Here is a 13,769-nt window from a genome sequence, read left to right as displayed (position 1 = left end):
GCCGAGAGCTGGAGGCTCATTTCCACCTAAGTAGGACGCCTTCCTCTTCCAGATACCGCACCAAGCTCACCCTTGTCTTAGAATATTTCAGTCGGGGATATTCTCTCACTGCAGCACCGTAACTGCTGCCGTTCACATAAAACAGTATCATCAACAGCGTATGATTTCTCTTCATAACCATACCGTTCAGTCACGTTATGCCTTGTTAAACGACAGCGTGGATGTCATACAAACAATGTACAGCGCCATTGCACCTGGTTGCACCTGGTTGCCAAAATTGGAAAAGAAAAAATTTCCAACATAATCGGACCCACGTTAACGCATTAGCATATGTACCATACCTACCAAGTTTCGCTGTAATATCATAATCATAGCGTGCACTGGACCTCGATGAGTAGCTGCACTTAAATTACGACCACCCGATACAACAATCCAAAATGTATAAAGGATGAAAGAAGACTGAGATGTATGTGTGCTCATCGCAGGGTTTAGAGAGAGTCGTGCGAAGTACTTTTGAACACGATTTCTGAAAAACTGTCTTGAACAGGTACATCGGCAGCCCACGTGCTATGGAGATATCTTCGACCTTGTAACTACAAATATTTCGTAAGACAAGACGACTTATTTTAGAACACAGATTAAGGAAAGGCATCTGTAGAGTTAGAGAAAGCTTTTGACAATGTTGAATGGAATACTCTGTTTCAAATTCTGAAGGTGGCAGGCGTCAAATACAGGGAGCGAAAGGCTGTTTATAGTTTGTACAGAAACCAGATGGCAGTTATAGGAGTCGAGGGGCATGAAAGGGAAGCAGTGGTTGGGAGGGAGTGAGACAAGGTTGCAGAGACTCTCCAACTGTATTGGAAGAGCACATGCAATGCTGTTAGAGTTTAGGGGAAATACCAAGTGTGCTGAAGCGCCAATGGGAATTTGAACTGAGGAGGGAGACGTGCTAGATGAAGTCCATGCCGTTGTGCAAATTCACTGTGCCAGTGTGGCGTGGTGGTGAGCCGGTGACCTGGGTTCGAATACTGGCTTGGTACAAATTTTCATTTGTCGCTTCAGTCTGTACATATAAATCGTAGGCGTCTGAGACTTGGAAAGGTCTCTGGAACCATACAGTTTCCCGGTGTATTAGATTTCCTTTTACGCCAGTGCCAGCTTCTATATTACTGAAAAACCATTGACTTCGCACGAAATTGCTTATCAAATGGTTCAAATGGCTCTGAGCACTATGGGACTCAACATCTTAGGTCATAAGTCCCCTAGAACTTAGAACTACTTAAACCTAACTAACCTAAGGACATCACACACACCCATGCCCGAGGCAGGATTCGAACCTGCGACCGTAGCAGTCCCGAAAATTGCTTATCGTCAAACATCAAGTCACCTTGATACGGTGAGAAGGCCGATGCCTGACAGTGAAGATACAAGAATATTGGCGTTAGTGAGTGTATGTTTTTAAATCCTGAATCAGATCCATAGAGTTGCAGCATTGCCCTCGTAAGGTAGAGATTATGCTTCCGAGTCCTCGTTCCGAAATTTCAAGAATGATTTGTGTGTGAAATCTTATGGGACTTAACTGCTAAGGTCATCAGTCCCTAAGCTTACACACTACTTAACCTAAATTATCCTAAGGACAAACACACACACCCGTGCCCGAGGGAGGACTCGAACCTCCGCCGGGACCAGCCGCACAGTCCACGACTGCAGCGCCTAAGACCGCTCGGCTAAGAATGATTTCCGTCGAAGCTTACCTTTTGGGCTCTGCCAAACACGGCCATTAAGCGTTTTCAGTTTCCGTCAATGAAGGTCCGCCTAAGTCAGGGGCGGGCAGGAATTCTTCACGTGTGCGGTGCACATGCACGTGTGCAGTTAACAGGTGTTCTGCGTGCACACAGGGGCAAGCTGGCCACCCGCTTCTCACCCCTCCCCAACATACCGTCTCTCCGCTTCTTCCTCTGTAATGCGTTTTGTTTCCTGGCCTGCTTTATTAAATGAAGGAATAAGGTTAGTAGGAGTGCTTGACAGAAATCATGGTTTGAAAGAGTACCTATTACCTACGGTACGTTTATTTAATTATCACAGGTGGAGTTTACAATACGTTTAATGTCTGGAACAAAATTTCTACACACAGACAAACGCAAACAGTTACGTAAATTTTCATTACTGATGTTTGCTCTTAACCGAGACTTATTAATTTTCATAACAGAAAAAAATCTCTCACAAAAGTATGTCAAGCCCAACATTGACTATCTTCATGGCTTCACGATGGAGACGAGGAAACTCTTGCTGTGGAAAGTCGTGATAAAAATCTATTAGACGTCTTGCCAAAAGGAACTTGTCTCTCAGACGAGAATTACACTGTAGATCTATTAATTCCATTTGCAAACTGAGATGAATATCATCTACAGAAACCAGATGCTCTCTAGAACTATTCAAAACCTTGGGATAAGTAAGATATATCCCCAAATCGCTTGAGAAATTCCTCTTTTATTGCACCAAGAACGGCAAAATACTGAAATTTATTATAATGGCGTTCAATATTAAACTTCCGCTCACCAGCGAGAATACTGTCACATATTATACATTTCCAATTTTCACGTTTTTCCACAGAGAACAAATGATTCTCCCATTCCTTTTTAAAAGATAGCAAATCTCCAATTCTCCATTTCCTTGATTCACTCTGCATTTTCCGGTTATTGAAATACAACGTTCACTACGTAGTGGTCGCTTCGCTTCAACGTCCGCAGCTTAGCCTGGTACTACACTGCCGCAACCTGCAGGCTGTCGGCACTGTCCCGTTCGACGATTGCACGCGAGCAGCACACGTGCAGCGCTGTGTGCTCACGAGCCGCGTGCAACGTTTGCCCGCCCCTGGTCTAAGTAGACGGGCGACTACTTCGCCTCTAGACTAAAGATTCTGCGTGCGACGTCAGAACAGAGATAGGCAGTGGGCTCGGAGGACAGCTGTCGCCCTCGAGAAGTTTCCGCGACAGAGGAGGGCAGGCGGCCTTATTGACCAGCAGGCGGCATCATGCAAAGGGGCGGTGCTCGACCCAGTGTCCTCCGGCCGGGCCTGCATATTTGATGCACCTGCCGGGCACGGCCGGAAGCTTCGAGAGAGCAGGGCGACAGCAGTAATTAGTCGCGCGCCTCTCAGGCCACTGCTGTGCCTGAGTGTGGCGTGGCCTCCGATTGGCCACTGGCGCGCTGCCAGCGGGGCGGGACAGGAGGACCGGCCGGCCGTTGCTGCCTGGCGGGCCACGCTCACTGCCACGCACAGTAGCCGGCCAGCCAGCGACTGAACGACCAGGCGCGACTGCGGCCGCACGCGTGGGACAGCGGCGGCGTCCAGGGACAGCAGCCACCATGAAGCCCAGGTACGCCGCTGAACACCGCGAGTATTGTGTATCAACATCACGGCGAGGCGCGCGCGACTGGCTAAACACTGTGCACCGTAATTACGAGACGAACTCGTTACACCGTCTTTTGCCGAACATCGTTACTCGCGTGCTTTATTGAATATTGTGGTGTCATCGCCAGACACCACACTTGCTAGGTGGTAGCTTTAAATCGGCCGCGGTCCATTAGTACATGTCGGACCCGCGTGTCGCCACTGTCAGTACTTGCAGACCTAGCTCCACCACATGGCAGGTCTAGAAAGACGGACTAGCACTCGCCCCAGTTGTACGACGACTTTGCTAGCGACTACACTGACGAAGCCTTTCTCTCATTTGCCGAGAGACAGTTAGAATAGCCTTCAGCTAAGTCCATGGCTACGACCTAGCAAGGCGCCATTAACCATATCTGGAGAGAGTCTCACTTGTATCGTCAATAGCGATGTACCACAAGGATGAAGTAAAGTTAAGTAAACATACGATACGTACTTTTCTTTAGTGCCTTCTAAAGTATCCTGTTCCAGACTTCACGCCAGCCGGCGTGTGTGTACGCGTGCCCTTCGGTAACCTCACCCTGTGTCTAGACTGTCTTGTCTAGACACAACAAATATTACGGGGTGAAAGTATTACAGGACGCTGTGAATCGATTTTATTTTTGAAGGCTATCATCTTTTCTGTGTTACTGAACGCCACGAGGGAACTGCTAAACACTTGTGGTGCCGAACACTGTAGGCGCTTCAGTCTGGAACCGCGCGACCGCTACGGTCGCAGGTTCGAATCCTGCCTCGGGCATGGATGTGTGTGATGTCCTTAGGTTAGTTAGGTTTAAGTAGTTCTAAGTTCTAGGGGACTGATGACCTAAGAAGTTAAGTCCCATAGTGCTCAGAGCCATTTGAACCGAACACCGTAAACGGTTATTGCTATCGTAGTGAATACTCCAACACTGTATTGCTGAACACCCCCAATAGTATCTACTGAAGAGCACTATTGAGCGTGTGATTTGCCTAGACTGTGTTCAGTAATCTGAAAGGAATCCCAGGGCACACTGTATTGCTGAAAACTACAGGGTGTCAGTTACAAAGAACACCGCGAAAAGTACATTGCATAACAGCACGGCATGGCATCCGATTTTCCGAACACTCTGCTTCGTAATGGGGAGATAAAGCACAGGACAATATATCTTGCTGAACAATACTCTATTTGTGCCAACTGCTGAACATTACAAGCCGTGGTTATTTCTGAACTCTGTGAATTGCTCAATACATTTCGGTGCTTCTGAATGATGTGAACAGGATGAAGCGTTTATATCACTCATCATTGAAAAGCTGAAGCACCGCATTTCTAAGAAGTCCCAATAATTTTTACTGAAGGTCACTTCAAAACGTGCAAAATGCCGAGTATTCCGCGTCGTTAATCGAAGACAGACACAGCGTAAAATGCCTTGATGAAGACCGACAAGTCATGTTCATTGCTGAAAATTATAGCTATATATTGCGCTGAACATTTTGAATTACCTTTATTACGGACCAGTGCCGCTTCCGTGCGTTCGAAGAATTTCAATTTGCCTGAACGTAGCCGAGTAAGGAGGTGCAGTGGTAAAGACGCACACTGGACTAGTATTTCGGAGGATGGTGGTTTAGATCCCCTATCAGCCATCCAATTTTAGGGTTTTCTTCATTTCCCTAAGTCAATTAAGGCGAATGTCGGGACGTTCCTTTGAAAGGACACGGCCTGTTTCCTTTCCAGTCAAGGTTTGTGTACTGTCCGTGGTAACCTCGCCGTCGATGGAAGACGAAGCTCTAATCTTCTATACTGAAGATCCCGACATACTTGTACTTCTGAATTTTCGGAGGCGTATGTGTTGCTAAGAAGATCCTGTACTGCTGGCCACCTTATCGTGATGAACACCAAAGTTGATATCTACTGTTGCTAAACATTGACGTTGCAGCACTGCAGAACACATTTTACTGAAGACCGCTAGTGGTCTATATTGTTGTTCAGTACGAGACGCGCGCGTTGCTGAACACTGTGAATCATTCTTATTCTTCGCGGCTGAGGCCTCTCCTCTGGTTGCGTGGACTTTCCGACTGTGGCGTTTCCGATCTTTTTGTAGGTGCTCCACATACCGTGTCACTTCCGACCAAACAGTTTTGCACAGTCGTACATACGACCAGAGCCTCCCCTACGGCTTGCGGCTTTCTTTGACGGTCGGGAAAGCCACGACTGAGCTATCTGTGGGCGGAAACTGCACGTTGATGTTTCGGGTCGCAAAGTCCGCAGTGGGAACGTCGAAGACACCTTCTGTCGTAAGAAACACGAGTCGTGGGACTGGTTAATGGCGTAGTACGCTTGTAGCGCTGAACGCTGATCAACGTAGTTATTGCTCACCTGCGTGGAAAGTGAAGCACTGCGTTGCTAAACACCACCAATAGTACGTACTAGACAACACTATGGAGCGTGCTATTTACTTTCTCTGGTACAGCCATACAACGCGTCTGGATAACACCGAACCGACAGCGTAGTAAATTCCCTCAGCAACTCAGCACCACTGTCAGTTCAGATCCAGGTACAATGCGTGTTCACAATGTGTGCTCACAGCCAAGAACAGCGACGGCGTTTGCAGGGAGGGTCGTTCTGCCGTGGTGATTGGTACGGTACAGGGCAACCAAAACACTGGCTGTGGACGTCTGTCGGCCGCGCAACGCTCTGTGCGCTGCTCCCCGGCTCGGGATTACGCAATACGGACCAGGAGCAGCGGTCAGTGATAACTTGCGTGCCAGAACGTAAACACTCTGACGTCGCCCCACCTCCTCCGTCGTGATAATGGAGCTTCCGTCAGGATATACCTATTCTTCGTGTTTTCTCGACACCAATATGCAGCTGTGGTGGAATCAGTCTAATAAGAGCAGTCAGCAGATAGTTCAAGTCGTAAGTTATTACACGGAAATATGAAACACATGCTAGTGACGGAACTCGTACATTATTCTCTCGTTGCTTGCGGTTTGTTTTGTAAGTCGTAAGTTATTACACGGAAATATGAAACACACGCTCGTGACGGAACTCGTACATTATTCTCTCGTTGCTTGCGGTTTGTGCGCTATTTTCAGGTCATTCCATCAGCAAAGTGGCACAGGTACATGTCGTTCGTGTAGCAGACAACCGGACGTAATCTTAAGATATAAAATAAAAGAAAATGTTGGCGACTATTACCGCGCTCTCGGACGGAACCATAAGTAACAATATCTATGGACTGGGTAATCTATTCAGAGGCGGAGAACGCGATTACGTACATGGTCTCACAAATCGCGTGAGTCTGTGGTACTTATCTAGGAAATGTAACATTTCCTCTTTTCACATATTTTGGTTTGCGTCTGGAACAGCAGCAACAGTATTCATTGATGCGACCGTCACAAGCAAACTAGCAGAAATTCTTGCTTTTCCTAACCAAAATCATGGATCGTGTTTTTCACAAAAAGTCTAAACGGGGCCGGCCGGAGTGGCCGAGCGGTTAAAAGCGCTACAGTCTGGAACCGCAAGACGCCAACGGTCGCAGGTTCGAATCCTGCCTCGGGCATGGCTGTGTGTGATGTCCTTAGGTTAGTTAGGTTTAAGTAGTTCTAAGTTCTAGGGGACTTATGACCACAGCAGTTGAGTCCCATAGTGCTCAGAGCCATTTGAACCAGTCTAAACGGTGCCCACTAAACGGTTCTTACTGTCAAGTACATATTTTTTCTTACATTGAGTGTTATTAAATAGCTCTGGCTGTCATCAGAGAAACAAGTGGAGAATTTGACACAAAAATTTTCGTGTACACAATTAACGCCACGAAGCTTCCGGCATTATCCATCAGATCATTTGCATATTATCTTGAACAGTAAGAAACCTGTAACAACCCATTGCAGTACGCCCAAAATATGTTTTTAATACATATACACACAAAAATTTCGCTCCATTAAGAACGAAATATTGTGTACTACCTATTGGAAGGTTCTGAACCTCTTCACAAAGCTGGTCTGATATTCTGTAATGTCGTCTTTTTTTTCACTAAGCGACACTCCATGCTTCCTTCAGGAAGTGAAGGAACACAGCATCTAACTGTGCACTTAATGCTTTGTCGAGTTCTCGGATAAACAAAGCGAGCTGTTTTTACTACATCTGTGTTACCAGGAGCGTTGTTGATTCGCACAAAGAACCTTTTCGTTACTCTAAAAGCTCATACATAACACGCGCCGATAAATAATTCTCTACAATTTTGCAATAGACTGACGTCAGAGACAGTGGCCCACAGTTATGCGCATCTGACCGACGGCCCTTCTTGAAAACGGGAATAATCTGAACTCTTTCCCAATCGTTTGTAGTCCCTCATTCCTCCAGCGACCTACAATAACCTGCTGCTAGAAGGGGAGCATGTTCTTTCGCATAATCTGTACAGAATCACATACATCCAGTTCCCTGGCGCTTGCTGCGCGATTTTAGTTGATCACTTACCTCAATACCTGTCATTTCAGCTTTTTTAAAATATTTTTACACTCCCTTCCCCTCCCCCCCCCTCCACCGCAAGGTCCGATCGGTCGCAAAATGGAAACGGCAGTGAAAATCAAAAATGTGTTGTCTGCTACATTTAGCTACACTTTCCAGCTACTTCCCTACAGAGTCGCCACTCCGACTTGTAGACCATTGTCGTTGCGTGGTACCAACTTTCTAAGACCCTCGTCGAAGAAGGTAGCCGCATTTGGTTTCCACCAATTCCCTACGCTGGTCTGCAGCTCGTTGTCTGTGCCAAAATGCTGTCCTCACAGCCAGCGGTTCATGTGAGCGAAGAGATCAAAATGAGAGGAATCCAACTCCGGCCTGTGTGATGTGTGATCAAAAACTTCCCATCGAAAACTCTGCAGCAGCATCTGTGTTGTGATCCACTCGCTGAATTATGTCATCGGTTGACACACGCTTCCTTCCCTGACCGCCAGCACCAAGAACGTCTGTACGTCCTGGTTCGAAGTTCCACCACCACTGCCGCAGTTTGCTGTCATGCAGAACAGTTACGTTATGTGGGCTGCATGGAATCAGGCGGAATACCTTACAAGGGAACCTCCCCATCACACCCCCCTCAGATTTAGTTATAAGTTGGCACAGTGGATAGGCCTTGAAAAACTGAACACAGACCAATCGAGAAAACAGGAAGAAGTTGTGTGGAACTATGAAAAAATTAGTAAAATATACAAACTAAGTAGTCCATTTCAAGATAGGCAACATCAAGGAGACTGGGAGTCAAGGAGCGCCGTGGTCCCGTGGTTAGCGAGAGCAGCTACGGAACGAGAGGTCCTAGGTTCAAGTCTTCCCTCGAGTGAAAAGTTTAATTTTTTATTTTCAGTTTATGTGACAAACTCTTATGTTTTCATCACTTTTTTGGGAGTGATTATCACATCCACAAGAAAACCTAAATCGGGCAAGGTAGAAGAATCTTTTTACCCATTCGCTAAGTGTACAAGTAGGTGGGCCGACAACATATTCCTGTCATGTGACGCACATGCCGTCACCAGTGTCGTATAGAATATATCAGACGTGTTTTCCTGTGGAGAAATCGGTTGACCTATGACCTTGCGATGAAATGTTTTCGGTTCCCATTGGAGAGGCACGTCGTTTCGTCTACTAATCGCACGGTTTTGCGGTGCGGTCGGAAAACACAGACACTAAACTTATTACAGTGAACAGAGACGTCAATGAACGAACGGACAGATCATAACTTTGCGAAAATAAAGAAAGTAAAACGTTCAGTCGGTGGAAGACTGAACCAAGGACCTTTCGCTCCGCAGCTACTCACGCTAACCACGGGACCACGACGCTGCTGAGCTCAGATTCTCCTGAATGTTGCCTATGTTGCGCATGGACTACTCAGTTTGTATATTTTATTAATTTTTTTCATAGTTCCATACAACTTCTTCCTGTTTTCTCGATTGATATGTGTTCAGTTTTTCAAGGCCTATGCAGTGTGCCAACTTATAACTAAATCTGAAGGGGGTGCGATGGGGAGGTTTCCTTGTTAGTGTGAAGACATCGAATGACTGCAAGCACTTCACGCTTGGCGGGAGACTATTGTTCTAGGCATCTGACGTGCTCACTGTGCGCTCAGAACTGAAAAGCGCGACGTGACGCTCTATCGACAGGTATACTAGGAAGAAAAGAAAAGAAAAAAAGAAAAAAGAAATGATCGTGCGGCATTTATAGGCAGGAGGCTCCATCCGGGGATGTTCGGCCGCCGAGTTGCAAGTCTTATTTCAGGTGACGCCACATTGGGCGACGTGCGTGTCGGTGATGTTGAGATGATGCTGAGGATTAACACCCAGTCGACGAGCGGAGAAAATTCCGGGAATCGAACCCGGACTTGCTGCAGGGTAGACAAACACGTTACCACTCAGCTAAGTGGTCGGAATGCTAAGCAATGCTAGACACATTGCGCAACACATCTGCGCAAAGCTTCGTTACATTTTCACTGTGCTTTTAATTTCACGACCGATCGGACCTTGGAAAGAAAAAAGTCTCGTGTTATGACTGAAAGAAGGGGCCATAGTACGGTCTTCCGCAGTGAACCAATTTTGGTATATTTAATTCCTAATTTCTAGTTTGTTTGTGTCGTTGTGTGCTTCGGTGGTAGTGTGGTTACTGAGACATTGTATGGGACAGGTTCAAAAGGCTCTCAGCTCTATGCGACTTAACTTCTGAGGTCATCAGTCCCCTAGAACTTAGAACTACTTAAACCTAACTAACCTAAGGACATCACACACATCCATGCCCGAGGCAGGATTCGAACCTGCGACCGTAGCGGTCGCGCGGTTCCAGACTGAAGCGCCTAGAACCGCTCAGCCTCCCCGGCCGGCTTGTATGGGATAGGTTTCATTTCGCAAATACTACAACGTTGAGTGACTTTCTTGAAAGCGTAGAATAGATTCCTTCTGACACGAACCTCGAATTAAGGAGGAAGAAAAATGGCCTCAAACTCGAGGGGAAATGAAGCATTAATTATGACGCAATTCCCTTAGAATCGAACGATAGGAATCAGTACCCGGTTTTCATCTTTCCGTGGTCGAAATAGATTTTCTCTTAGCTGCCTTAAAGTGTGATCTTTAATACCGTAGCGGTGTATAGTGGTGTGCGGCCGTGTACCAGAGTGAAATCAGCAGCGTTCTCTCATCGCGCTCTAGATGGGACAGGCAGCACCTTCTTAGCGGCTAGCTTTCGCTTGCCGCGCTTATATAACCCAACGAACTGGTTAATTTCTGCCTGTCTATCTCGCATTTTGCGGCAAAGACGGATCTGGTAGACCAAGAGGATGCACCACCCATAGTTTTTTTTAGTAAGGTCCTAGCCTCTCTTCTTACATTTACGTCAGTCACCTCCCTAAATCTGAAAGTATCGCACAATTTCTTCCATTCTTCTCTCACTTCGACGTTCCCTGGCGCTTTGCTTCCGTCATAGCGGAGACCTGGATTTGAGGCGGTTAGTACTTATGAGATCAATGCATATCGTGTAATGGAAGTTGTTCTTGATATTTTTGGATACTTTTAATTGCCGGTGAGATCGTTTCAGCTTCAGGAAGTCGGATGAGCGCCAAGATCGGAAAGCAGGCGCACTGTGTAGGCCTGAGTAGGCTACTCCTACGATTATTCTCTGTTGCCCCTCTTCTAGTATAGCTGCACGGGCGCAGTTATACCGGACAGGCGCACAGTATTCTACCACAATATCCGCCCAGCGATCCTTAAGGCGTCTGCCTAACAGCCCCGTCATGTAGTCGCAGAACAGAATTACGGTTCTCCAGTTCCCTCTTCGAGCCCCTCTAACTAAGATCTGCGTGACAGCGGTCGGTTCAGCGTTACTCCTTCATAGACGTAATTTTCTGTTTCCGTTTTATTGGTCGTACTGTCTTATTTGCTTTGGGATAAGGATGATACTTCGTTTAATATTTACGTAGATAAAATGAAACTATATGGTTCCAGAGATCTTTTTAAGGGGCTCCGGAACGCCCTATACTTGCAATGTTAAAATAACGCTTATAAATTACATCTTTCCTCACAAAGTATTTGAGGTAGGAAGTTGAACTTTTTACAGATTATTTATTGGAATATGGGCTACAACTTAACACAGGGATTTTACAAAATTTTAGTTCAGTTATTAAAGATGATTTTTTTTCAATTGTAATGAAAATTCACAACATTTTTTTGCAATTTTTTATTTATATATTCAAAAATATACAGTTTTTTCGAAAGAGGCTGTGTTAAATTATGCAGAAGATACTGTGTAACATTTACTGAAAGTTTGAAACAAATATGTTTGGAAGATCCTTAGAAAACATGTAATTAGTATGAGAAAATAAAAGTTTTGGGAATCGAGCGACAAAGATTGGATTAACTTTTTAGTGCATTCCAGGTCCATAGGATCGATTATCTTCATCCTCTGCAAACTCCTCCTCCAGCTTCCTCTTGTTCCTCCTCCTGTTTGCTCTTGTTTGTATTTCTAGACTCTTTACAGCCCTGTCTGCAGCCCGAAGGCGTTCCTTGTCTAAAGCAAGCATCGCTCGTACCATGTTAGAACCTATCTTCATTCCCATATTTCTAAATACCTTGCACCTTATAATGTTGCCATCATTCAGAGGATTTCTAATAACTTTACTTTTACTCATTATTATACTTCAACAAAACAGAGACTCAAGAAACAGAATTAATTAGGAATATTTTCGAGATAACGACTGAGTAAATAAACATGAAACAATCGACAATCACACCAGCGATATATATTGAACCATCACAGGTTAGCCACAACACATACTTTATCTCACATCACTAAAATGTACCTGATGAACACGGACGTTAATAATAACACCATTTGACAGCAGTTTAACAGCGCCACAGTGGGTCACGGCCATGTAGAACACATTTCAAAAAAAATTTAAAAATAGCTGTAGTCTTCGGAATTGAATAAATTATATATCTATTAAAAGGTAATAGTCTGCAGATTCAGAAAACGCAAAAAAGTAAAAATTGAACTTTTCATGATTTTGAGCCTTTCCGGAGCCCCTTAAGTCTTAATGATCTGTGATGTACAATTGCAGACTGAAGCGCCGATGAAAATTTGTACCAAGATCGGGATTCGAACCCAGATCTCTTGCTCACTAGACGAACTAACCACTACGCCACCCTGGCGCAGTGACTTTGCACAACTGCACAGACGACCCTAGCACGCCTCCCTCCTCAGTCCAAATTCGCATTCACACCTCAGCCCACTTGGTACTGCCCCTAGATTTAGATAGCATTACAGAGACTCTCCAACTGTATGAAACGGGGAATCCTACCTGAAAGCTGAGCAAAGGTGATTTAATCAAATGAAATTACTTAGGTTCTCCCACCTAGCCCAGGCATCTGCAAGAACTTTGTTGATTTTGATCTGACAGGAATATCGTTATGATGAAAGTTGTTTGATTAGAAAAGCCATAGTCCGCTTGCTTAGCTCAGAGTGCCGGCACAGTAGCTCAGCGTGTTCGGTCAGAGGGCAAGCTTACCTCTGTGATAAAAAAACTTAGTAAAGGAATCAACGATCAAATTGAACGGATGACATGTGACATCCGCCCCGACAAAACGCAACGAACAGTACCGAAAAAAAATAAAAGTGTTAACGTATTTTCCTACCATGCATCGAACCCGGGTTGGAGATTTTTTCCGTCCGTGGACTGGGTGTTGTGTTGTCCTCATCATCACCGACGCGCAAGTCGCCCAGTGTGGCGTCACCGGAAATAAGACTTGCAAACCCGGCGGCCGAACTTCCCAGGCTGGAGCCTCCTGGCCTTCGGTGCCACACGATCATTTCATTTTTTGCAAAGGCCGTATCTGAGAAAGTCCCATGTGCTTACTCTACTGAAAACCACTAAAATGCCGTTATACATATAATAAATAAAAAAAGGTCAAAGGTATTTTTAAAAAAAAAAATGACTGTGGCATTTTTGCGCCAGAATACGAGGGCAGTACAATAAGTAATGCAACACATTTTTTTTCTGAAACAGGGATTGTTTTATTCAGCATTGAAATACACCAGGTTATTCCCCAATCTTTTAGCTACACAACACTATTTTTCAACGTAATCTCCATTCAATGCTACGGCCTTACGCCACCTTGAAATGAGGGCCTGTATGCCTGCACGGTACCATTCCACTGGTCGATGTCGGAGCCAACGTCGTACTGCATCAATAACTTCTTCATCATCCGCGTAGTGCCTTCCACCGATTGCGTCCTTCATTGGGCCAAACATATGGAAATCCGACGGTGCGAGATCGGGGCTGTAGGGTGCATGAGGAAGAACAGTCCACTGAAGTTTTGTGAGCTCCTC

The 13,769-nt window shown here is 45.6% G+C and overlaps 1 protein-coding gene across 1 annotated transcript in view; it reads left to right on the top strand.

Moving 5' to 3' along the window:
• Positions 1-3,270: 3,270 nt before the first annotated feature.
• The window catches only part of LOC126163062 (phosphatidylcholine:ceramide cholinephosphotransferase 2-like), a 350,838-nt gene continuing 340,339 nt past the window's right edge, over positions 3,271-13,769 (top strand). Inside the window, exon 1 of the mRNA XM_049919964.1 lies at positions 3,271-3,380. Within this exon, the coding sequence (XP_049775921.1) occupies positions 3,370-3,380 (11 nt within the window). The 5' untranslated portion in view covers positions 3,271-3,369. The remainder of the gene's footprint in view (positions 3,381-13,769) is intronic.

The sequence above is a fragment of the Schistocerca cancellata genome, chromosome 2, assembly GCF_023864275.1.
Source record: "Schistocerca cancellata isolate TAMUIC-IGC-003103 chromosome 2, iqSchCanc2.1, whole genome shotgun sequence".
NCBI lineage: Eukaryota > Metazoa > Arthropoda > Insecta > Orthoptera > Acrididae > Schistocerca > Schistocerca cancellata.
The sequence above is the reverse complement of the archived record's forward strand: the minus strand, read 5'-3'. Positions and strand labels throughout refer to the sequence as shown.